Source organism: Geotrypetes seraphini, chromosome 3 (genome assembly GCF_902459505.1).
Source record: "Geotrypetes seraphini chromosome 3, aGeoSer1.1, whole genome shotgun sequence".
Taxonomy (NCBI): Eukaryota; Metazoa; Chordata; class Amphibia; order Gymnophiona; family Dermophiidae; genus Geotrypetes; species Geotrypetes seraphini.
In genome coordinates, this window is record NC_047086.1 from 50,666,668 (window position 1) to 50,691,730 (window position 25,063).

At 48.8% G+C, this 25,063-nt stretch overlaps 1 protein-coding gene across 1 annotated transcript in view; it reads left to right on the forward strand.

Annotated features, from left to right (window-relative positions):
* The window catches only part of LOC117358246 (cyclic GMP-AMP synthase-like), a 124,184-nt gene that overhangs the window by 22,480 nt on the left and 76,641 nt on the right, over nt 1-25,063 (forward strand). Inside the window, exon 3 of the mRNA XM_033939941.1 lies at nt 13,269-13,491. Within this exon, the coding sequence (XP_033795832.1) occupies nt 13,269-13,491 (223 nt within the window). The remainder of the gene's footprint in view (nt 1-13,268; nt 13,492-25,063) is intronic.

A 25,063-nucleotide genomic window follows, 5' to 3' on the forward strand; every position in this document is an offset into this window, starting at 1 on the left:
GCAGGTGTTGAGTGATCTGTACCCATCTCCCTTGGTAGGGCTGTTGGAATTTGTTTAGGGGGTTTATTGTCCCTGTTTTTAGCCGGACGGAGCTTGGGCGGACTCTGTTTGGGGGTTCGTCCGACCTCGGGGGTGTCAAACCCGGCGGGTCACGAGCGGGGTCCCTCCCCCCACTTCCTCCACCTCCCCACATTTTTTTAGAGGAGCCTCAGCAGTATCCCTTGCCCCCTAAATCAAGCAAGGCATATTGCTTTGAGAGCCTGTGGAGTCTGTTCTGTAAAAAAAAAAAAAAAAATCCTGAGGTAGTGCTGGTCTGGAGGGTTGTATCCCTTTAAGAAAACTGTATTTTACTGTATTTTTTCAACTAACCGGCACTTTTTTGCAGCTAGGTCGCGTATGGAGCAATGAGCACTTCTAAAGGGAAAAAGTGCTCATTGTGCTCCAGACGCGAGGCACTCGCGGCCGGCCTGTGCAAGCGGTGTTCAGGCCGGTGCGGTGGAGGAGCTCCGTCGGCAGCGGCTGCAGGCGCCCAGAGCTCCCCGCCGATGGTGCCTCGCGAGTCGGCAGGGAACGGTGGGGAAGCCCGGTCTTCTCCGTCCGCCCACGGAGGGAATCCCCAAACCGCCGACGGTCGGGTTTTAGAGGATTCCCTCTCAGCTGATTTTTTGACAGCTGATGCCGGCTTGCCTGCTTTAGCGGCTGAGACTATTCAGGTTTCTCAGCCGCTTCAGGCTATGGAGGGAGCTTTTTTGGCGGGAAAACCGCCATCTTCTCTGTCTGGCCCCTCCATTTTGTCTTCCACCTCAGGTGACCTTCCCCCTGTTTTGACTATGCAGGGGCAAGGTTCTGCTGGGTCCCCTGCTGTGGCAGGGAGTCCCTTGGGACCCTCGGGGGGGTTTTCTCCTGAATTTTTCTTTTCTTTATGCAGAGCCTATTTTCAGGCGGCTGGGGGTCCCGGTTGCGCCCAGGGGGTTTCGGGGGGTGGGTTTTCCTCCGCGCTCCCTGCGGCTTTGCCTCTTTCGTCTGGCGTGACGTCCCCTCCGCCGCCTCCCTTGTCCAAGCGTCCGTGGGTGTCGTGGGACGAGAATTTGTGGTCGGAGGAACGGGTCGGTCTGGAGGAGGACCTGGACCCTTCTGAGGAGTTCCAGGACTCTCTGGAGGGGACGGAAGCTGGCGGCGGGTTGTCGGATTTCCCGTTCTCCAGTGACGAGGCGTCCGTGGTGCGTCTTTTTCAGAAAGATGAGCTGCCTGACCTTATTCAGCAGGTTTCTTCGGTCTTGCGTTTTGAGGACGCGCCGCCGGAGACTCCGCGTGTGGGGGACCCCCTGTTGCGGGGGATCCGTTCCGTTTCCCGCTCTTTTCCTATGCATCAGGATATTCGGGATATTATTCTGGAGCAGTGGAAAACGCCGGAGACGCCGTTTCGGCTGGCGCGCAGCATGGCTCGCCTGTATCCCATTCCTGAAGGGGATCGGGCTACGTTAGCTTCGCCGGTCGTGGATGCGGTGGTCTCGGCAATTTCCAAGCGGCATACCGTGCCTGTTGAGGGCGGTTCTGCCTTGCGGGAACCTGAGGAGCGCAAATTGGAGAGCATCCTTAAGCAAAATTTTCAGGTCTCTGCCTTTGGGGTCCAGGCGGCTATTTGTGGGGGACTGGTCGCTCGCGCCGTGTTTCGGTGGGCGGAGCGGGTCTTGGATCGAGAGTCTGACGACTGGTCTCTGGTGGATCAGGAGGTAGCGAAGATTGAGATGGCGGCCTCTTTCCTCTCAGATGCTCTATATGACTTGGTGCGGATCTCGGCTAAGTCTATGGCTTTTGGCGTGGCCGCAAGGCGTGTGTTGTGGCTGCGCGCTTGGGCGGCGGATGCTGCGTCCAAAGCTAAGCTTACTAAATTTCCCTTTCGGGGGTCGTTTTTGTTTGGAGAGGATTTGGATAAGTTGATTCAGACTCTGTCGGACTCGAAAGTTCCCCGTCTGCCGGAGGACCGTGCCCGCCCGGCGTCTCGGGGGGGTGCGGCCCGGGGGCGTTTGCGGGATTTTCGCAAGTATCGCCCTGGGCGTGGGGCTGCTTCTTTCCAGTCTCCGGGATTTTCCCGGGGTCGGTTCTTCCAGCGCATGCAGCCCTTTCGGGGGGCCCGTCGGGGGGCAGGGAATCCCTCCGCCGGTTCCCCCGCTTCCCGTCCTGCACAATGACGCCTTGCCGGAGCCCCCTTTGGTTCTGGTGGGGGCCCGGCTGCGCAAATTTTTCCCCAAATGGGCCGAGATCACGTCCGATCAGTGGGTCCTGGAGGTGGTGCGGGACGGTTATGCCCTGGAGTTCGCCCGCTCTCTGCCGGATTTTTTCCTCGCTTCTCCATGTCAGACTCCTGTGAAGACGCAGGCGTTTCGCCAGACCCTTCAGCGCTTGCTAGATATCAGGGCAGTTGTACCTGTGCCCCCTCCGGAGTGGGGCACGGGCAGGTACTCCATTTACTTTGTGGTGCCCAAGAAGGAGGGGACCTTTCGGCCCATCCTCGATTTGAAAGGGGTCAACAGGGCTCTCAAGATTCCCTCTTTCCGTATGGAAACTCTGCGGTCGGTCATTCTGGCGGTTCAGCCGGGGGAGTTTCTCACTTCTCTCGATCTGACGGAGGCCTACTTGCATGTTCCCATTCGGGCCTCTCATCAGCGTTTCCTGCGCTTTGCGATCTTGGGTCGGCACTATCAGTTCTGTGCGCTTCCCTTTGGGCTGGCCACGGCTCCTCGAACGTTCACCAAGGTGATGGTGGTCGTCGCGGCAGCCTTGCGGTCGGAGGGCATCCTGGTACACCCCTACCTGGACGACTGGTTAATTCGGGCAAAGTCGTTGCAGGAAAGCTCCCGGGTTACTGCTCGGGTGGTGGAGTTTCTCCGGTCGCTGGGCTGGGTGGTCAACCTTTCCAAGAGTCGGTTGGTCCCGGCTCAGCGTCTGGAGTACCTAGGGGTGCTGTTCGACACCTCCTTGGGGAAGGTCTTCCTCCCAGAGGGCCGGGTGAGCAAATTGCAATCTCAGATTCGCCTGCTTTTGGCGTCCCGGTGTCCTCGGGCGCGAGATTTCCTCCAGGTCTTGGGGTCGATGGCGGCGTCCCTGGACGTGGTGAGGTGGGCGCGGGCCCACATGCGTCCTCTCCAGTATGCTCTGCTCCGGAGGTGGTCTCCCCAGAGGCACGGGATGGATGTTCCGGTTCCCCTGCGAGGCTTGGCGCGCTGCAGTCTGCGTTGGTGGCTCCAGACCCCTCACCTAGTTCAGGGGGTGGGTCTGGATCTCCCGCAGTGGACGGTGCTCCTGACGGATGCGAGTCTCCTGGGTTGGGGGGCTCAGTGTTTGGGTCACTCAGCTCAGGGCACCTGGTCCGCGGAGGAGGCCGCCTGGTCGATCAACGTTTTGGAGACCAGAGCGGTCCGTCTGGCGCTGTTGGCTTTCCACTCCCTGTTGCTGGGCAAGTCGGTCAGAGTACTGTCGGACAATGCCACAGCGGTGGCTTATGTCAATCGTCAGGGGGGCACCAAGAGCACTCAGGTGGCGCAGGAGGCGGCTCTGCTCATGGTTTGGGCGGAATCCCATCTGCTGGACCTCTCGGCCTCTCATATAGCCGGAGTGGAAAATGTTCAGGCAGACTTCCTCAGTCGTCACTTCCTAGATCCAGGAGAGTGGTGTCTCGGCGCCGAGGCGTTTCAGTTGATAGTGCAGGCTTGGGGGCAGCCCCTGATGGACCTGATGGCCACGGGTGGCAACGCCAAAGTGCCCCGCTTCTTCAGTCGTCGCAGGGACGGTCTAGCCGAGGGTCTGGATGCTCTGGTCCAGCAGTGGCCAACGGAGGGGCTGTTGTATGTGTTCCCTCCTTGGCCGCTGGTGGGCAGAGTGCTTCTTCGCATTGTTTACCATCCAGGTTTGGTGGTGCTGGTGGCGCCGGATTGGCCTCGCCGTCCGTGGTATGCGGATCTGGTGAGGCATCTGGTTGCGGATCCTCTTCCTCTGCCTCTCTCGGACGACCTTCTGATGCAGGGTCCCATTCCCATGTTCGACCCGTCTCCCTTCTGTCTTACGGCGTGGCTCTTGAAAGGGGTCGCCTTAGCAAGAAGGGATATTCAGACAAGGTGATCTCTACACTGTTGGGGTCCCGGAGGCTTTCTACCTCTCGGGCTTATGTGCGGGTTTGGCGTCTATTTGAGGAATGGTGTCGGGCGCGGGGAGTGACCTCTTTTCGCGCTTCTCTGCCTAACATTCTGGAGTTCTTGCAGGATGGCCTGGATAGAGGCCTGGCTTGGTCTTCTCTCCGGGTTCATCTTGCGGCCCTGTCGGCTTTTCGAGGGTTAGTGTCAGGTCAGCGTTTATCGGCTCTTCCTGATGTGATTCGGTTTTTGCGGGCGGCCAAGTTGCTTAGGCCTCCCCTACGGCCCTCGGTTCCCTCTTGGGATCTTAATCTGGTTCTCTCTGTTTTGGTGCGTCCGCCTTTCGAGCCTTTGGACGTCTGTTCTTTGAAGGACCTTACTTTGAAGGCGGTCTTTTTGGTGGCCATTACTTCTGCTAGACGTGTTTCTGAGCTGCAGGCTTTCTCTTGTAGGGCTCCCTTCTTGGAGTTTTCTAGGGAGCGGGTCGTCTTGCGGCCTGTTCCTTCCTTTCTGCCTAAGGTTGTTTCTCCTTTTCATGTCAATCAATCGGTGGTTCTCCCGGTCTTGGGTGGTCGGGAGGGCTCTTCTGAGCAACGGCAGCTGCGCAAGTTGGATGTCGGTCGGGTCCTTCGTTCTTATGTGCAGCGGACCCAGGAATTCCGGAAGTCCGATCATCTCTTTGTCCTCCTGGCGGGTCCTCGTCGGGGAGCTGGCGCTTCTAAGGCTACTATTGCGCGCTGGATCAAGGAGACGATTGCTTCCGCTTATCTTCTGAAACAGCAGCCTGTTCCGGAGTTTCTCAAGGCTCATTCCACTCGGGGTCAGGCGGCTTCTTGGGCTGAGTCGTCGCTCGTGCCTCCTGTGGATATTTGTAAGGCTGCGGTTTGGTCCTCCTTGCATTCCTTTGTTCGTCATTATCGGGTTGATGTGCAGGCGCGTCGGGACGCGGTGTTCGGTGAACGTGTACTGGTATCGGCCCTTCGGGGGTCCCGCCCGTGAGAGGGACTGCTTTGGTACGTCCCATTCGTAAAGTTAACCTCTACTGGTCTGGAGAGTGCTAAAGAAGGAGAAATTAGGTTCTTACCTGCTAATTTACTTTCTTTTAGCTTCTCCAGACCAGTAGAGGTCCCCACCCTGTCTGTTGTTGTTGTTGTTGGGGCTGTTGCGCGGGCAGTTTTTGGTTTTTGCTGCGGGTTCTAGTATTTTTCTAGGGCCGGGGAGAATTGAAGAACAGCGGCTGTGGCTCGGCTGGCTTAGCTGGCGAGCTGTGGGGACATTCTTCCTTCGGGAATTTCTCCTCTGCATTTTCCAACAGCATTTTGGGTTTGTTATTTGTTACTCCTTTCGGAGTATTGTTTTTTCTCTCTGTTGTTTTCCAGTTCTTGGTTCTGCTTGGCTATTCGGCAGACTGAGGGAAATAGAGAGGAGGGGCTAGGATATACTGTCCCAAAGTTTTGTTTTCAGTCTCCACCTGCTGGTCATGATTAGATATATACCCATTCGTAAAGTTAACCTCTACTGGTCTGGAGAAGCTAAAAGAAAGTAAATTAGCAGGTAAGAACCTAATTTCTCCTTATCCCAGCCATTGACTACCACAAAGTGTTTCAATTGAAGATAGGCCAAAAAGTCCCCTGCGCTCACCCCTGGGTAATGCTGTAAGACCTCAAAAGATATCATGGTCCCATGTTTCAAAAAGTCCCGAAATTGAAGCAACCCTAGGCGTCCCCATCGCTCAAAAACAGGATTAGTTTTCCCCACTCCAAATTGGTGTTCCTGGAGGGTGACCAAGATGGCGGCGATGTAGTGGAGCTGCGAGAGACGCTGATAATAAGCTCCTTGCCTGTATTTTTTATACCTGAAATCGATGCCTTCTAAGAGGAAAGGGGTGCTTAGGGTCTCTGCCTCGTCGGCCCTGACGTCCACCCCGATTCAACAGACGATGGATCGTTTCTTCGCGCCTTCTCCGGCGCCCACACAAGCTGGAGTGGAGAGCTCGGCGTTGGGCGGTGACGGGAGGGAGTCACTGGCCCTTTCGGGCACTGAAATTTCATTGTCTCCTTCGGCCCCTATGACACCTCCGTGTCCGGCAACAGCCGAAACGCTGTGGCGAGAGACACACGCTTCCGGAAGTGAAAGCGTGGGGTCTCCCGGCGAGGGCACAGCGTGGTCGGCGGAACGGCAGATGGAAACAGCAGCAGAGAGAGGGGATCTTTCTCTCTCCCAGACGGAGGTTTCCATGAATAGCATCTGGCAACTGCTTCAGAGGATGGAAGGGAAAATTGAAAAATCAACTGAAGAGGTAACAAAATTAAATTAAAAATTGGAATTATTGACTGGGTCAGTTGAATCTATGAAGTTAGAGTATACAGGCCAAGCCAAGCAAATGCAGGTGGATATACAACAATTGCAACAATTTAAATTGGCTTCAATTAAAGACAGCTCCACCATTCATAAGAAACTAGAACAATTTGAAAATTTTAATAGGCGTTTGAACCTCCGCTTTCTAAATTTTCCTCAAACTTCAGGAATGTTACCTATTGATTTGTTGAAAAGATACTTCATTGAGAATTTGGAAATTTCTTCTAACTGTATTCCTCCAATTAACAAAATTTATTACCTACCAAATAAAAAGATGCCTGACGGAAATGGAAAGGCTAATGGAAATGAGATTGGGAAAGTAAGAGAAGGAGAGACAAATGTGATAGATTTTGCAAATGTGACGGCTTTACTGGAACAAACGATAACATCTGAAATGGACAGAGCAACATTATTAGTATCATTTGTTTTTGAACAGGATGTGAATATGATTATGAAATTGTTTTTTAAAAATTCCCAAAAATTGTTTGGGGGTCGGAAAATATGGATATATCCTGACGTAGCTAAGACTACACAAGAACGGAGGAAAGAATTTCTTGCAATGCGACAACAGACTATAAATATTGGAGCAACATTTTTATTGGTGTATCCCTGCAAATGCCTGGTTAGGTACTTAGGTGTTAAATATGTTTTTTTCTCTCCTAACCATCTGAAGGAATTTCTAGATGTTAAGCAGATCATTAAGGATTAAAGATTAAGGGATAATAATAGTAATGGGCGCTAGATACATTATGCCTTTCTTCTTTGCACTATTCCTTTAAATTTCTCTCTAATTTTAGTTTTGGTCACCCCCTGTTTATTGTGGTCTAAGAAGGGGTTTATCATTATGATGATTGTTGTAAAAGTATTATTGTGTTAAAATTTTCTTCCCTGTATTCAATGTAACAAGAATTAATTCTTGTAAAATAAGACTGTATAATTATAAATAAAAAATAACAAAAAAAAAACAAATTGGTGTTCCTCCCGCAAGGAAGCTAAAGTGGAAATAATCCGCCCATTATTACAATCGAGTTTAATTCTCATCCATAATTTAACCAGATGTAAAATATAAGGGTTATCTGTCTCCAACTCCCATTGTTGGACAGTCTGGGAGGACCAGAGTTTGGCTGCCAACCGTCCCTGGGGTACAATACACTGCTTCAACTGAACCCCCCACTTGTGAAATCCCAGATCCTACTCCAATAACATTTGCAACTGCGCTGCCTGATAATACCAATGGAGGTTCAGAACTCCCCTTCCCCCCCTTAGCTTGGTCCAACCACATCACCCGCTGGGAAAGTCTGGACACTCTATTCTGCTAAATAAAGTTCCGGAATTCCGCTTGTAGGAGTTTAAATGTCCGGGTGGGTATGGTAATTGGCAAAGTCTGAAACAAAAAATAATAACCTGGGTAAGATATTCATCTGTATAACAGCAATACGGCCTCCCCAAGAGAGCCAAAGCCCCTGCCATCGTTGAAGATCTTGCCGGATCTGACGAATGATGGGGCCATAATTAGCCTTATACAATCCAGTCAAGTCCCTAGGTAGAAAAATTCCCAGGTACCTAAGGCTCTTAGTAACCCACTTGAACGGGAATCGGTTCTGAAGCGCACAAACTCGATCCTCCCCCAGGGTGAGGTCCATCAGTTCAGTCTTATCTAGATTGATCTTAAAACCCGACGCCCTCCCATAATCCTCAAAGATAGTGAGTAAATGTGGTATTGTACGGTCTGGATCCATCAAGTATAAAAGGATATCGTCAGCGAATAATGCTATGCGGTGTTCTAGCTCCCCTACCTGAATGCCTTTTAATCGTGGATGGCTCCGTATCAGGATCGCCGGGGGCTCTATGGAGAGTGCAAAGAGCAGGTGAGACAACGGACACCCCTGTCTAGTGCCCCTCGCGATGGAAAAAAATTCAGTGTAAGATTGATTCATTTTAAGACATGCTCTAGGAGCATAATACAGAGCTCGAACCCACTCATTAAACGGCCCCTCTATTCCCATTTTCCGCATTACCGCCCCCCAAAAATCCCAAGAAACCCGATCAAAAGCTTTTTCTGCGTCTACCGCCATTAACGCAGCGGGGTCTTGCTCCCGCTTCACCCTCTACATCAAATGCAAAGTATGCCTTATATTATCTCCTACTTGCCTTTGTTGAATAAACCCAGACTGATCCACATGAATCACTTTAGGAAGCAGCTTACCCAATTGAAGAGCCAACACTTTAGCAATAATGTTCGCATCACATTCAACAAGGATATGGGTCTAAAAGACCCACACAGAGCTGGGTCTCTACCAGGTTTCAATAAAATCGTAATGCCCGCTTCCCCCATTGTGCCAGGCAAAAGGCCCCCCCTTCTGAATCCCATTAACTAAGCGTACCAATAAAGGTCCCACCTGATCCCCAAACTTCTTATAGAAACGACTCGTATAGCCATCTAAACCCGGTGATTTTCCTGGCTTGGCTCCCCGAATAACCTCCAGAACCTCCCTCAACGTTATTGGTTCATTCAGCTGTGTTTGATCTTCCACAGACAGGATTGGCATTTCTACCCTGTCCAGAAAAGACGCCACTGCCCCCTCCTCCCGGGACTATATAAACTTCTATAGAAATCCAAAAAGGAGTTACCTATATCCGCATCAGTGACCCAGAGAGTCCCACCCTCGTCCCTTATATTAGCAACAGTAGCTCGAGCTTGTTTGATTTTAATGTAATGAGCTAGTTGAGCACTGCATTTATTACTATGTTCATAGAGACAGGACTGGAACTGCTCCCGCACATGATTATACTCTTCCATCTGAAGCTGCATCAGCTCTCCCCTGATTTGGCGCAGTTGCACTAAAATCTGGGGGTCCGGAGAGTTCTTATGAGCCAATTCCAAAGCAATCAATTTTTCACATAAACCCAACTGCACTCGCGCTCTACTCCGTTTAAATCTGGCTCCCCATTTAATAAAAATGCCTCTCAACACCATTTTCAACGCATCCCATAAAATGCCATCAGACACCTCCCCTGTATCATTAAACTCCAAATAGATAGCTATTGTATGAAGCACCTCTGTCACCATCTCAGTAGATTGAAGCAATGAGTCATTAAGCCTCCAGTACCAGGTACCGCCCCCATACACCACTCCCTGACAATCCACCGATACCGGGGCATGATCCGAAATTTGGATCCCACCAATCTCAGCCTTCTTGATCTTACTCCACTGATTCGGGGAAGCCCAGATCCCATCCAGGCAGGTGTAAGTATTTTGGGCATGAGAGTAATGGGTAAAATTACGTTGAGTGCCATGGAGGAGGCGGCAGCAATCCACCAACCCCAAAGTGCCCATAAACGCCCGAAATATCTTGGAGGTTCCCCTGCCAGATCCCCTACCCCCTTTGAATGATCCATTCTCCCATCCGGTATCACATTAAAATCTTCCCCCCACAAATACTACTCCCCGATTAAACAACAACAGTTCTTCCTTCAATCCTCTATAAAACGTCGCCTAATCTATATTGGGCCATATATATTTACTAAGGTCACCCGTTGCCCTTGTAAGGACCCTTTCAAAGCTAAACAGCGCCCCTGCGGGTCTCTATAGACCTGATCAACAACCAATCCCAATCCTATTAACATAAGAACATAAGAATTTGCCTCCGCTGGGTCAGACCAGAGGTCCATCGCACCCAGCAGTCCGCACCCGCGGCGGCCCATCAGGTCCATGACCTATCATGTTTACTTGATTTAGCCCTATAGCCCCCTTGTTTTTATCTTTACTCTTTCCATACTCTTATCTACCCTTATCTGTATCCCTCAATCTCCCTATCCTTCAGGAATCCATCCAATCCCTCTTTGAATCCCCGAAGCGTACTCTGCCCGACCACTTCCTCTGGGAGCGCGTTCCATATGTCCACAACCCTCTGTGTGAAGAAGAACCTCCTGGCATTGGTTCTAAACTTGTCCCCTTCCAGTTTCTCTGAGTGCCCTCTTGTGCCTGTGGTTCCCCGTAGTTTGAAGAAACTATCCTTGTCTACCTTCTCCATGCCCCTCATGATCTTGAAAAGTTTTTATCATGTCTCCCCTAAGCCTCCTCTTTTCCAGGGAGAAGAGTCCCAACTTGTCCAGCCTGTCAGCGTATGAACAGTCCTCCATGCCATTTATCATTTTCGTAGCTCTTCTTTGGACCCTCTCAAGTATCGCCATGTCTTTCTTGAAGTACAGCGACCAATATTGGATGCAGTACTCTAGATACGGGCGCACCATTAAACAATACAGTGGCATGATGACTTCCTTCGTCCTGGTTGTAATTCCCTTCTTAATGATGCCCAGCATTCTGTTAGCTTTCTTCGAGGCCGCTGCACATTGCGCTGATGATTTCATGGTTGTATCCACCAGCACACCCAAGTCTTTTTCAAGATTACTCTCCCCCAGCAATGTTCCCCCCATTTTGTAGCTGTACCTTGGGTTCCTTTTCCCTATATGCATGACCTTACATTTTTCTATGTTAAAGAACATTTTTCTATGTTCTTGCCATTTGTTTGCCCACTCTTCCAGTTTGCTTAGGTCCCTTTGCAGGTCTTCGCACTCCTTTGTGTTCCTAACTCTGCTGCAGAGTTTGGTGTCATCAGCAAATTTTATAACTTCACACCTCGTCCCCATTTCCAAGTCGTTGATAAATATATTGAACAGTAGTGGTCCCAGCACCGACCCCTGCGGAACACCGCTTGTGACCCTCTGCCAGTCGGAGTATTGACCCTTCACTCCAACTCTTTGTTTTCTGCCGGACAACCAGTGCCTGATCCATCTGTGTACATCTCCTCCCACCCCTTCTTGCTAGGATGGCTATCCCCCCCCCATTTTTTTGTTAGCATGCGGTCCGTGATGGGTCCATACCTGTTCATAGGCTGGATGCTGCAATAAAGCCGCATCCCTAGACCTCAAATGTATATCCTGTAGCATACAGATGTCCCAACCCAATTGCTTCAGTTCCCTGAAAACAATACTCCTTTTCCCAGGACTGTTAACCCCATTTACATTCCATGACCCAATCCTGAGTAATGTCTCATCTGTGCCTATCCCCTTGTTTCCCCCCTCGTAGATATCCCCAACTGCCCCCCGACCTAGCAAATGCCAGACCAGCCAATGAAAAAAGATGAAGCCTCCCCCAAAAGGCATCTGACCCCCCAGCCTTCCCATCAGAGCACTTTTCACCACTCCATGATAATAACTCCTTTGCCCAAAATCCCAGACAAGAAACCTATGGAACCCCCAACAACTCTCAATACATACCTAACATTCCAAAAGATATCCCCTATGTGTAACAATCATACTCACCCCATACATCCCCCCCGAAGCACACATGCCCCCAGCCCTCATACAATCTCCCCCTGCAGCCATTGGGCCCGCTCTCATCCATCTTCCCAGTCAGTGCACACCACACAATCAAATCCTCAAAGTCCAAAGTTCTCAAATAGGATGGGAGCTGCACCACCAGGCTCCAGGTCTACAAGAGTGAGTTCCCCATAGCATCAGCCATCTCTTAGGTCTCCTGCTGGGTCAGCCTCTTTGTGGCGTGGGTGACCGTGCGCCAGGACTCCACCGGTCTGCCTCCTTTTGTAGGGGTCACCGCCGTTGATACCGCTGGCTAGTTGTTACAGCCTGAGTCCTTCAGGGCCAACCAGGCATCTCCCACGGTGTCAACTCTCCGAGACTTGCCATTCACAGTCAGGAACAGCCAACGGTATCTATGGCCCTCCGCTCTCAGCACTTGAGTCACTTCGCAGAAGGCCCTTCTTTTTTGCAAAGTGGATAAAGCTAAATCCTGAAAGACCCCACGGTGATTCCATGCCATTGAAATTGTGGCCGTCTCCGAGCTCCCTGCAGTATTTTTTCCTTTACCAAGTAATCTCCAAAGCAGGCAATGATGTCCTTTGGGGTGCCCGGCCGCCCAGCTCCCGGGCCACGATGAGCCCGCAATAGGACAATGGCTCCAGCATCCATGTGCTCCTCCAGCCCCAACAGTTGACTGCAAAAGTCTTGCACCACTGCGGTACAGTCCTTATGACGATCTTCCTCCGGTATGCCTTTAAATCGTAAATTGCACCTTCTAGACCTGTTTTCCAGGTCCTCCACTTGCGCCTGTAAATCAGCCAACTCTTTCATGTGCTGCGCCAGATCCGTCTTAGTTTCCTCCACTGTCACCTCCAAGCGGGAAACATGTTGTTCCGAGGCCTCAACCCAACCTCCCAAGTCCCAACCTCCGCCCTGAGGTCCGCCATCGCTGTTTTAACATCCTCCCGGACCCCTTGCATTTCGGCCTTGAGGTCATGAAACCATTGCTCCAGTTTCAATTGCAGTGCCGATGCACTATCAGCTGGAACCTCTGAGGTCGGGGACTGCTGTGTCTGTCCTGGAGACTGCGCCATCTTTATTTTCCCTGCAGGTGACACCAGAGTCTTCACCGACCGTTTCCCGCTCATCGATTCACTAAACCAAAATTTCTCCAGGTGCCGGCGACTCGCCATACACTCCCCCCTCCACCGCGTCGGTAAGCAGGAGTTAAACCGCGCTCGGGAAGCTTTTAAAGCACTTTTCAATTCAAGCCCCGACGGAGCTCAAATTTTACCCAGCCATTTGGCAGTGTGACTTCCTCCCTGGACGTTTTTTTTTTTGATAATGGACATTTTCCCTGCTTCTACTTTCAACGTTTAGGGCCTTAGGCCAAAAGGGGACTTAGATGTTTTTTTTTTATTATGCCCCTCCATGCATTTATTTTTGTATCTTTTGCAGATTTCGAAGCCAAACGAGTTTGATATAATGCTGAAAATACCATTAAAAAGTGTTGCACTTGACCCATTTGAATGCAATGGTAGTGCTTTTTACTATGTGAAACTCGAAAGTGGAGATCCTAAAAGAGACCTTCTTAGTAAATATCTAGATAAAAATGGGTATCTGTCGTCCAGTGAGATGCTCTTACAGCTAAGGAAAATCGTAAAGGAAAAAATTGACAAAGGTAAGCGATTTCACACTTTTGAGAGATGGGATTCCAAACAGTCGAACAGTCTGGCTTCAAGTTAATACTTTGCCTATATTTTAATACATTCTTACTGGATTTTGTTTCTGCCTTTGTTTACTCTTATTGGTAGAAAGGAGGGGAAAGTGCTGTGCTTTAGAATTTAAAATTGGAGTGATACCAGCTGTAATATCTTGCTTTCAACTCAGCTCTCTGCTGCACAAAGAATAGCAGTGAAACTACTCTGTTCACAGTAGTGATTCTTTTTTTTATATTAATTCTTTATTCATTTTCAAAAATACATTAAGTGTTAAATATATTCATTCATATTAACAATAAATACATCACTTACAAACAATCATTGATATATTTCATAAATTCTTATCCCTTCCCCTTTCTCATCCCTCCTTCCCATATATTCCATTATCATATAAAACATATAATAATAAACTTCCCCCCTTCCCTATACCTTAAGTTGATAAATATAAGGGAAACAAATTCAAATTAATCTTTACAATACTTTGTCAATGGTTTCCACACATCCTGAAACTTCTTAAAATATCCCCGTTGTAATGCAATAAACCTTTCCATTTTATAGATATGGCATAAAGAATTCCACCAGAAGTTGTAATTTAATCTCCTCCAATCCTTCCAATTATATGTAATTTGCTGAATGGCAACACCAGTCATTATAAGTAGTAATTTATTGTTATTCGCAGAAATCTGACTTTTTGCTCTCATTTCCATACCAAATATCACAGTATCATAGGATAATGCCACTGGGTTATCTAATAAATTATTAATTTGGTCCCAAATTGATTTCCAAAAATTCATAATACATGGGCAGTGAAACGATAAATGATCTAAAGTTCCTACTTCTAGATGACAATGCCAACATCTATTAGACAAAGAACTATCTAATTTTTGTAACCTAACAGGGGTCCACAACGCTCTATGCAACAGAAAAAACCAAGTTTGTCTCATAGATGCTGACAACGTACATTTCATCCTCCAAGACCAAATTCGTGGCCATTGAAATGCAGTAATTTCATGCTTAATCTCAATGCTCCAAATATCTTTTAAACCAGTTTTTAATTTTTTTAAATTAAATCCACATAACATTTTGTACCACTGGGCGGCCTGGTGAAAACACAGATTCTCCATACTATAATGATTATTAAGGTTTTTCCAATCAGGGAACCCCACCTGAATGGCATGCTTCAGTTGCAACCATCTAAAATTATCTGAGTTTTTAAGACCAAATTTATGTTGCAATTGTGAAAATTCAAGCATAGTACCATTAGAAATAACATCATCCAATATTCGTATTCCTGCTACCATCCAATGCTTCCAGACTAGCCTTTCTCCGCCAATTTGGATCTTGGAGTTTACCCATATAGACTGTTTTGTAGATTTAAAAATTGGAATAGATGTTAAATTACTTATATATCGCAATGTTTTCCATGTATCTACTAGTATTCTATTATCTTTACTGTAGCTAGGCATTTTTATACTGAGTACATGGCACAGACGCAATGGAGACATGAGTTGCCATTCTAACCATAACCAGTCAGGGAGTTTTTCCATGAGTTCTGTGAGGACCCAATACATACCTTGGCGTAAAATATAGGCTTGGTGGTACCTATAAAAATTTGGAAAATTTACCCCCCCCCCTCTGAAATTGACCTTTGTAAAGATACCAAAGCCACTCTAGGAGTTTTACCCAGCCAAATAAATTTTAAAAGAATGCTATTTAATTTTTTATAAAAGGACCCTTGAAAATATAATGGTAACAAACCACAGGTAAAATCATCATTTTAATAGTTTGGACTCTCCCCCAACATGAAAGGTGTAAAGGATTCCATTGCTCACACATCTCCGTAACCTTCTGTATTAACGATTTTTCATTTACTTTCAATGTTTCATCTAATGTATTTGTAATCCAAATGCCTAAATACTTTATTCCATCCTCTTTCCAAAGAAAGGGAAAAGAAACAAACAAACCTTTTGTACAGTGAATATTGAGTGGAAGAATTTCTGACTTATTCCAATTTATCTTATATCCTGAAAATTTTCCAAAATTCTCAATTATTTCAAGTAGACAAGGAATGGTTTTCTCAGGATTTCTCAAATAGAGCAATATATCATCCGCATAAGCTGAAATCTTATATTCCCGATCTTTATGAGGAATATCCTGTATCTTCTCTGTTTGCTGAATGGCTAATAACAAGGGTTCCAATACAATATCAAAAAGCAAAGGAGATAAGGGACAACCTTGTCTAACCCCCCTTTGCAATCTAAAACCTTCTGAAAAATTATTATTTATTATTTATTAATATATAATTTAGCAATAGGGGAGCTATACAATGCTTGAACCATTTGTATAAATCCTGAGCCAGTATCAAACCATTCCATCGCTTGATACATAAAGGTCCATTCAACACGATCAAAAGCTTTTTCTGCATCAAGTGATACAGAAAAAACTGGATCTTTTAAGGCTTTGGATAAATTCAACATATGCAATGCAAGCCTAGTATTATTAGAATAATGTCTTTGAGCAACGAATCCTGTTTGATGCATACCAATAATAAAAGGGAGAGCTTTAGCCAAACGTATAGCCAAAATCTTAGCTAAAATTTTTCCATCAACATTAATTAAAGAAATATTAAACAGTAGTGATTAAACAGTAGAGATTCTTGACCTTGTCCTCAAGATAACTTAGTCAGTCTGATTTTCAGGATATCTACAGTTAATATAAGAGATTTACATGCACTGTCTCCATTCTATGATGATCTATCTTATGAATATTCATTGTGGCTGAATGAGTCCAAAGATCTAGACTGAAAATGCTAGGCTTATAATACTGACTAAAGAATGACACGGGGACAAATTTGTTCTCGTCCCCATAGGAACTCAATTTCCCCATCCCCGCGAGTTTTGTCGCTGTCCTTGTCCCATGCCTTTAAGCTCTGTCTTAACCACACAAGCCTCGAACACTTATGATTTAAAAGTATTTGAAGCTTGTGCAGATGAGGATGAAGCTTGTAGGAATAGAGCAAGCAAAAAACAAAAGAAATTGACCCCAAAATATCCACAAAGAAGAAAATCCAGAGAAAACCAAAAAAACCTCTGTGGAGTGATGATGTTCCTAAATGGACTTTATTTGAAAGTGTCAAATACAGTCCATTTAGGAATATCATCACTCCACAGAGGAATAGGGCAAGGACAGGAAAAGAACTCACAGGGATGAGACGGGAAAATGAGTTCCTGTGAGGACGGGGAAAAATTTGTCCCCATGTCATTTTCTAAAACTGATGTAACCCCTGGGCCCCCTTGTATGCTCTGTGGTTACTTATACCCTGCTGGAGGCTGCCTGGTATACATTCAGCATTCTGTAGTTTGTTTTGAGACTAAGCCCTCCGGTAGCTGGAATTAGGGTTCTGGGACTTATGCCTGCTACAACATGGATGACTGGGATCAAAAGATTACTAATCTACCAACAGCATTCAAAAACATTTCTAAAAAAAAATACTGACACAGGGAAACACTCAGTGGAGATCTCAATATGTATACTTTGGAGGAAAGGCAGGATAAGGGAGATATGATGGAGACATTTAAATATCTATGTGGCGTAAATTCGCATGAGTTGAGTCTCATTTAAAAGGAAGCTCTGAAATGAGAGGGCATATGATGAAATTAAGAGGTGATAGGCTCAGGAGTAATCTAAGGAAATACCTTTTTACAGAAAAGTGTGGTAGATGCATGGAACAGTCTCCTGTCAGAGGTTATGGAGTCAGGAAACTGTCTCTGAATTCAAGAAAGCATGGGATAGGCATATGGGATCTCTTAGAGAGAGGAAAACATAATGGTTACTGCGGATAGGCAGACTGGATGGGCCATTTGGTCTTTATCTGCCATCATGTTTCTATTACAGTAGTCTAGTTGAGATAGGATTAGGGATTGCACTAAAATTCGGAAAGCTTCTGTTTTGAAGTACAGTATTTTCTGATGGATCTTAGCTAGGATTACCAAATGTCTAGATTTCCCTGGACATGTCCTCCTTTTGACGGTCTATCAGGGCATCTGGGCGGCTTTCCTATTTGCCCTCATTTGTCCGGGTTTCAACGTTTAGGGGGTGGCAGTGGCAGTGATGAAGGGTGGCTGTGTGGCAGGCCATAACCTGCCATTTGACCCCCCCCCCCCCTCCGAGATCTCAATTTTTGGGCCTCCCAAAAGCAGTGGTGAACAGGCTTGATCCAGGCCTTCTCGCTGGGGCCTTCCATCTGCTGTGTCACTGATGATGTGGTAGAGGGAAGCCCTGGTGGGCAGGCTGAGAATAACCTGATTTTACCATGTAGGGATATTGGCAGCAATTCCCACATTCTGCCTGCTGCTGACCTGGAAGTCTCTCCGCAGTAGAGGGCAGACATTCAGTGAAGAAGCAAACCTGGAGTACAGGGGAGGAGAGACAGGAAAGTTGGTGGCACAGGGGGAGCAAAGGGGTGAAAGAAAGGACAGTTGGTGGCACAGAGGGAGGGAAAGGGTGAAATTAACTTCAAAAGAAGGAAAGGTGGTGACACAGGGGGAGGGAAGATGAAGGAAAGTTGGTGGCACAGGGGGAGGAGAGGGAGATATGCATGGTGAGGGGAGAGGATGAAATTGCACATAATGGAGAGAAGAGAGAGATGATGCATGGAGGGGATTGACATAGGGCACAAGGAAAGGAGAGAGAGAGGTGTTGGACATGGAGTTAGATAAGAGGGGAAGAGAGATACACAGGAGTTGGAAGGGGAGGAGGAGGGAGATGGATCTAGGAGCAGAATGGAGTGATGGAGAGATGCCTGGAAATGGGGAAGAGTGGAGAGTGCAGCAAGGAAGAGATAGGGTGATGTCAGGTTATGAGGGTGAAGAGGGGATGCTGGGCTATAAAGGTAGAAGAAGGAAGATGCTGAGAATGGTAGAACCCCGAGGGGGAGGAGAGTGTGGTAAGGAAATGTTTAAGAGGATAGATATAACAAAGGGTAGAAATATGGTAATGGAGGTACATTGAAGATGAAAGGGAATGGGGACTGAGGAAGGAATGAAATGGGGAATGGGAGAGAAGATGGAAATTTGATAGGTAGCTGAAAAGAGGAGAAGGGTAAGAAAGAGGCAGAAAAGAGATAAAAAGGAATGATCAATATGTCTGAGGGAGAGGAAGGACCAAAGCTTGAAATCCCTAAAATTGCTGGATCCATGACCACTAGGAGGCGGAAATTCCCTTCTGAAGGGTACAGAAGCATCCACCTGCAGACCAGACATGATGTCCTGGGAGGTATGCTGTCTCTGCCTGGTGCTAAAATCCAAGATTTTTCAGAGAGATTGCCAAGAATCATCAAGCTAGATGATTATTATCCGATACTGCGCATTCACATTGGCATTAATGATAGAAACATAGAAAGATGACGGCAGAAAAGGGCTATAGCCCATCAAGTCTGCCCACTCTACTGACCCACCCCATTAAGTCTGAGTACTAATGACCTAGTTCCTTAACTCGACCCTCGTAGGGATCCCATGAGGACGTCCCATTTATTCTTAGAGTCAAGCACACTGGTGGCCTTGATCACCTGCACTGGAAGCTTGTTCCAGTGATCTACAACCCTTTCTGTGAAGAAATACTTCCTTATGTCACCATTAAATTTCCCTCCTCTGAGTTTGAACGGATGCCCCCTTGTGACCGAGGGTCCTTTGAGAAAGAAGATGTCGTCTTCCACCTCAACACGTCCCGTGATGTATTTAAATGTCTCAATCATGTCCCCCCTTTCCCTGCGTTCCTCTAGAGTGTAGAGCTGCAATTTGTTTAGTCTTTCTTCATACGAGAGACCCTTGAGCCCTGAGATCATCCTAGTGGCCATCCGCTGAACCGACTCAATTTCTAAGCATGTCTTTACGGTAATGTGGCCTCCAGAATTGCACACAGTATTCCAGGTGAGGTCTCACCATGGTTCTGTAGAGCGGCATTATGACTTCAGGTTGACGGCTGATGAAGCCTCTATTGATACATCCCAACATTTGCCTTGCCTTGGATGAGGCCTGCTCCACTTGTTTGGCAGCCTTCATGTCTGAACTGATGATCACACCCAAGTCCCGTTCTTCTGAAGTCCTAGCTAGTGTTTCTCCATTTAAGGTGTAAGTTTTGCATGGATTTCCGCTGCCGAGATGCATAACCTTACATTTCTTAGCGTTGAAGCCCAGCTGTCATGTCGAGGACCAGTTTGCCAACGTAAGCAGATCCTGTGTCATACTATCCTGCAGATTGCTTTCACTTACTATATTACATAGTTTGGCGTCATCGGCGAATAGTGTTACTTTACCCTGAAGCCCTCGGGTCAAGTCCCTTATGAATATGTTAAAAAGGAATGGACCCAGGACCGAGCCCTGTGGCACTCCGCTGGTCACCTCCGATGTCTCAGAGAGGGTGCCGTTGATCACCACCCTCTGAAGTCTTCCACTCAGCCAATCATTGACCCATGCAATTAGTGTCTCACCTAACCCCATCATTTTCATCTTGCTTAATAGTCTACGGTGTGGGACGCTGTCAAAAGCTTTACTGAAATCCAAGTACACTATGTCCAGAGACTCTCCCGAGTCTAGCTTTCCTGTTACCCAATCAAAGAAGCTGATAAGATTGGATTGGCATGACCTACCCTTAGTGAATCCATGTTGACTAGGATCCCTTAGATTCCCCTCATCCAAAATCGTGTCTAATTTACATTTAAGTAGTGTTTCCATGAGTTTACATACTATTGATGTGAGACTCACTGGTCTGTAATTCGCAGCCTCCGCTCCGCAACCCTTTTTGTGCAGAGGAACGACGTTAGCTGTTTTCCAGTCCAGGGGGACTCTCCCCATACTTAGGAAGAGATTGAAGAGCATGGCTAACGGTTCCGCCAAGACACCGCACAGCTCTCTGAGCACTCTTGGGTGCAATTTGTCTGGTCCCATGGCTTTGCTCATCTTGAGTCTTGACAGTTCGCTGTAAACATCAGCTGGTGTGAACTCAAAATTCTGAAATGGGTCTTCCTTGCTTGGCTTTGCTTCCAGCTGGGGCCCGTGCCCAGGTGCCTCGCAGGTAAAGACTGAGCAGAAGTAATCATTCAGTAGTTTGGCTTTTTCGGAATCTGTTTCCACATAATTCCCGTCTGCTGTTCTAAGGCGTACTATCCCGTTTGTGTTCTTTTGCCTGTCACTAATATACCTGAAGAAGGATTTGTCCCCTTTCTTAATGTTCTTTGCTAGAGTTTCTTCCACCCAAAGTTTGGCCTCCCTGACTGCTGTTTTGACCGCTGCAGACCTTGTCCTGTATTCAATGTTAGCTTCTTTCTCCCCGGTGCGTTTGTATGAAAGAAATGCTCTTTTCTTTTCCTTGACTAAGTACGAGACCTCATCAGTGAACCATTGGGGTTTCTTCTTTCTTTGTTGTTTATTTACCGATTTTATGTAGCGGATAGTTGCCTCGTGTAGTGTCATTTTCAGGGTTGACCACATAGCCTCCACATCATCTGTTACTTCTTGAACCTGCAGCGTCTGGTGGACGAAATCATCCATGCTTGCGAAGTCAGTGCCCCGGAAATTGAGTACCCTCGTTTTTGTTTGTGATCTAGGGAAGCCCTTTCTAAGGTTGAACCATACCATGTTATGGTCACTGGTTGCCAGCGTTTCTCCCACCGAGACCTCCGTGACGCTTTCCCCGTTCGTAAGTACCAGGTCCAGGATAGAGAGTTGCGCCGGGACAGAAATCCCACCCGTCCCCGCCAAAGTCCCACCCGTCCCCGCGAGGAATCCCACCCGTCCCCACCCGTCCCCGTGAGGAATCCCTCCGTCCCCACCCGTCCCCGTGAGGAATCCCCTCCGTCCCCACCCGTCCCCGCAAGGAATCCCCTCCGTCCCCGCCCGTCCCTATAAACTTCAGAAATAGTTATTTCATTTAATTATGCTACTGAATTAAAGGCTCTGGTAGAAACCCATTTACAAATAAGCAAAAAGACTTTATTAATTTGAAAATATTAATTGGGAAGAATACATACTTTGTAAACGGGTTTTTACCAGAGCCTCTAATGTTTATAAATTTTTATCAACACAACTAATATACTACTTTATCCTGAAGCAAAAAAAAAAAAAAAAAAAAAAGAAATAGAATTCTTTTCCTACCTTTGTTGCCTGGTTTCTGCTTTCCTCATGTTCTCATTCAATTCCTTCCATCCACTGTCTCTCTTCTTTCTGCATCTTCCATTTGCTCTGTTACTGTGCCTCTCCCTTTCTTCCCCCTTCCAAATTGGTCTGGCACCCATCTTCTTCTCTCCGCTCCCCCCATAGTCTGGCATCTGTCTTCTTCCCTGCCAGCGTCTTCTCCCTACTCTCTCTTCCTCATTTCCTTTCAATGTCCTTCTCCCCCCCCATCTTCCCCATGTCCTTTCAGCGTCCTTCTCCCTCTCTGTCTTCCCCATGGCCTTTCAGCGTCCTTCTCCACCCCTTTGTCTTCCCCATGTGCTTTCAGCATCCTTCTCCCCCCTCTGTCTTCCACAAGTGCTTTCAGAGTCCTTCCCCCCCGCCCTTCCCATGGCCTTTCAGCGTCCTTCTCCACCCCTTTGTATTCCTCCATGTGCTTTCAGCGTCCTTCTCCCTCCTCTGTCTTCAAGTGCTTTCAGAGTCCTTCCCCCCCCTCCTGTCTTCACCATTGCCTTTCAGCGTCCTTCTCCCCCCCCCCTCCTTCTCTACCGCCCCGGGTGCAGCACAGCCAGCCAGGTCCCCTTACTTTTGTGGCACTTCCCCGACCGACCGACAACAGCCCGGGTCCGACAAACCTCCCTGCCCTTAACCGCGAATCTAAATTACCTTCTTACAGCTGCTGTTAATATCCTCCTGCTACCACAAGTTGTTGCTGAGAGTGTGTTCCAGTCTACGTCAGGCATGTTGAAGTCCCCTAGCAGGACAACGTCCCCCCGTAAGATGATTTATCCCAGGACAAGCAGGCAGGTATTCTCACTAGTGGGTGATGTCATCCGACAGAGCCCCAATACGGACGTCTCACAAGCATATTTGCTTGCAGAAACTCAGAAGTTTCGAGATGCCCGCACCACGCATACGCCAGTGCCTTCCCGCCCGATGGTCTGGGTGTGTCTCCTCAGTTCTTTTCTTTCCGCAGAGCTGAGAAGTTTTCTTCAATTCTGCGCCAATTGAACTTGCTTTTTTGCCTTCTTATTCGCCGCGGTTTTGAGTTTATTTTCTCTTTATCGTGTGCTCGTTTCACTTTGTTTCTTATTTAAAAAAAAAAAAAATTTCTTCTGGTACGTCGACCGGGTCGGCCGCGTGACTCAGGCCCCGCTCCTTCGATCTTACGGCGGAGCTTTTTCGGCCTATGTCCCGGCCAATTACCGGTTTTAAAAAGTGTAGCAAGTGCCAGCGCGCGATTTCGCTGACGGACCCGCATCGATGCTGCCTGCAGTGTCTTGGTCCAGAACATTTCCCGAAATCGTGCCGGCCTTGTTCCACTCTCACAGCGCGTGCGTTCAAGCGTCGCTGTTTTTTGTGGGAGTCGATGTTTAAGATGGAAGCTGCTCAAGAACCATCAGCTTCGACTTCGGCCGGCGCTTCCTCTGTTCCGGTGAAGCCTTCCGCTACTTCTATAGCATCGAGTCTCCTGAAACCGGCTTCTTTTGTCCCGGCTTCGACTCCGCCTGCTGGGCCGGTGCCTTCCTCCGTCTCCTCGGATCAGGTACCTCCTCCTCCCATTCCACCTGTGGTTCTCAAAGTGCCGAAGGCTTCCAAGCAAAAGCACTCGACCACGAAGGAGCACGAAGACCATGCAGGGGGCCCCACTTTAGGTGCGGCAACCTCCTTGTCGGCTTCGTTGCGGTCCCTATTGGAGGCTCAGTTTGTCGAGCTCATGACCACCATGGGACCTAAGCTGATCACCACGATCCAGGGAGACCAGCCGGTTCCGCCTCCGGGGGGCGGACCGCCCCCTCCTCCTCCTCCTCGCCGTTCGCTCTCGCTGCTCAGTGAGGAGGAGCGGCACTTGGCGGCTGGTCCCTCGAGGCGGGCCTCTTTTAGTGACATGCCCCCTTTAGAGCCCATTATGCCCCCTGATGAAGCCCTCGGGTCAAGTCCCTTATGAATATGTTAAAAAGGAATGGACCCAGGACCGAGCCCTGTGGCACTCCGCTGGTCACCTCCGATGTCTCAGAGAGAGTGCCGTTGATCACCACCCTCTGAAGTCTTCCACTCAGCCAATCATTGACCCATGCAATTAGTGTCTCACCTAACCCCATCATTTTCATCTTGCTTAATAGTCTACGGCACATGTGTCAAACACAAGGCCCGCGGGCCAAATCCGGCCCACCAGGCCTTGCAATGTGGCCCGCACCGCGCTGTCATCACTGCACACCGCTGCGTTCCATCACAATGACGCGCGGTGACATAGGAGGCTTGTGATCTCGCCGGCCGTACTTGCTATCTATCTCCCCCCATCGACCGCCCCCCCTCAAGAACCTCCGACCGCCCCCCCAGCCGACCCGCGACCCCCCTGGCCGACCCCCACGACACCCCCACCCCCCTTCCCCGTACCTTTCTGTAGTTGGCCGGACAGACGGGAGCCAAACCCGCCTGTCCGGCAGGCAGCCAACGACGGAATGAGGCCGGATTGGCCTATCCGTCTCAAAGCTTCGCCTACTGGTGGGGCCTAAGGCGCCTGGGCCAATCAGAATAGACCCGGGAGCCTTAGGTCCCACCAGTAGGCGGAGCTTTGAGACTGATGGGCCAATCCGGCCTCATTCCGTCGTTGGCTGCCTGACGGACAGGCGGGTTTGGCTCCGGTCTGTCCGGCCAACTACAGAAAGGTACAGGGGAGGGGGGTGGGGGTGTCGTGGGGGTCGGCCAGGGGGGTCGGAGGTTCTTGGGGGGGCGGTCGATGGGGGGAGGGGGGTTTGCGTCGAGGGCAGGAGGGCCTGGGATCCCTCCTGACCGTAATGTAGTGCGGGGTGGGGGTAGGGGGTCGCCGTGGTCAGGAGGGTTTGGGCTCCCTCCTGGCCCGAACAACTAGCGGGGGGGGGGGGGGGGTCGCCAGGGCCAGGAGGACTTGGGCTCCCTCCTGGCCCGATATTGTCGGGGAGTTGGGGAATCGGCGGGGCAAGAGGGCTTGGGCTCCATTTTGCCCCGATCGTGTCAGGGAGTCGGAGGGGCAAGAGGGCTTGAGCTCCCTCTTGCCCCGATCGTGTCGGGGGTGCTGCGGTTGGCTGGGGCAAGAGGGCTTGAGCTCCCTCTTGCCCCGATCGTGTTGGGAGTCGGGGAGTCGGCGGTCCTTCGGGGTGGGGGTGCAGGTGCGTGCGAGCGGTCCTGCTTGGGGTGAATCGGACGTCGGGGGGGGAACTATGTAAAAAGAATTGCGTATACTGCGCAAGGGTATGCACGGTTTGTAAAAACACGTATAACACGCGCGTTATATGCGTGAAAATACGGTATTACGCATGCGCATAGATAACAAGTCACGCGAGATTCAGAAGGCGTGACCTATAGTCCGGCATCCGATGTGGTT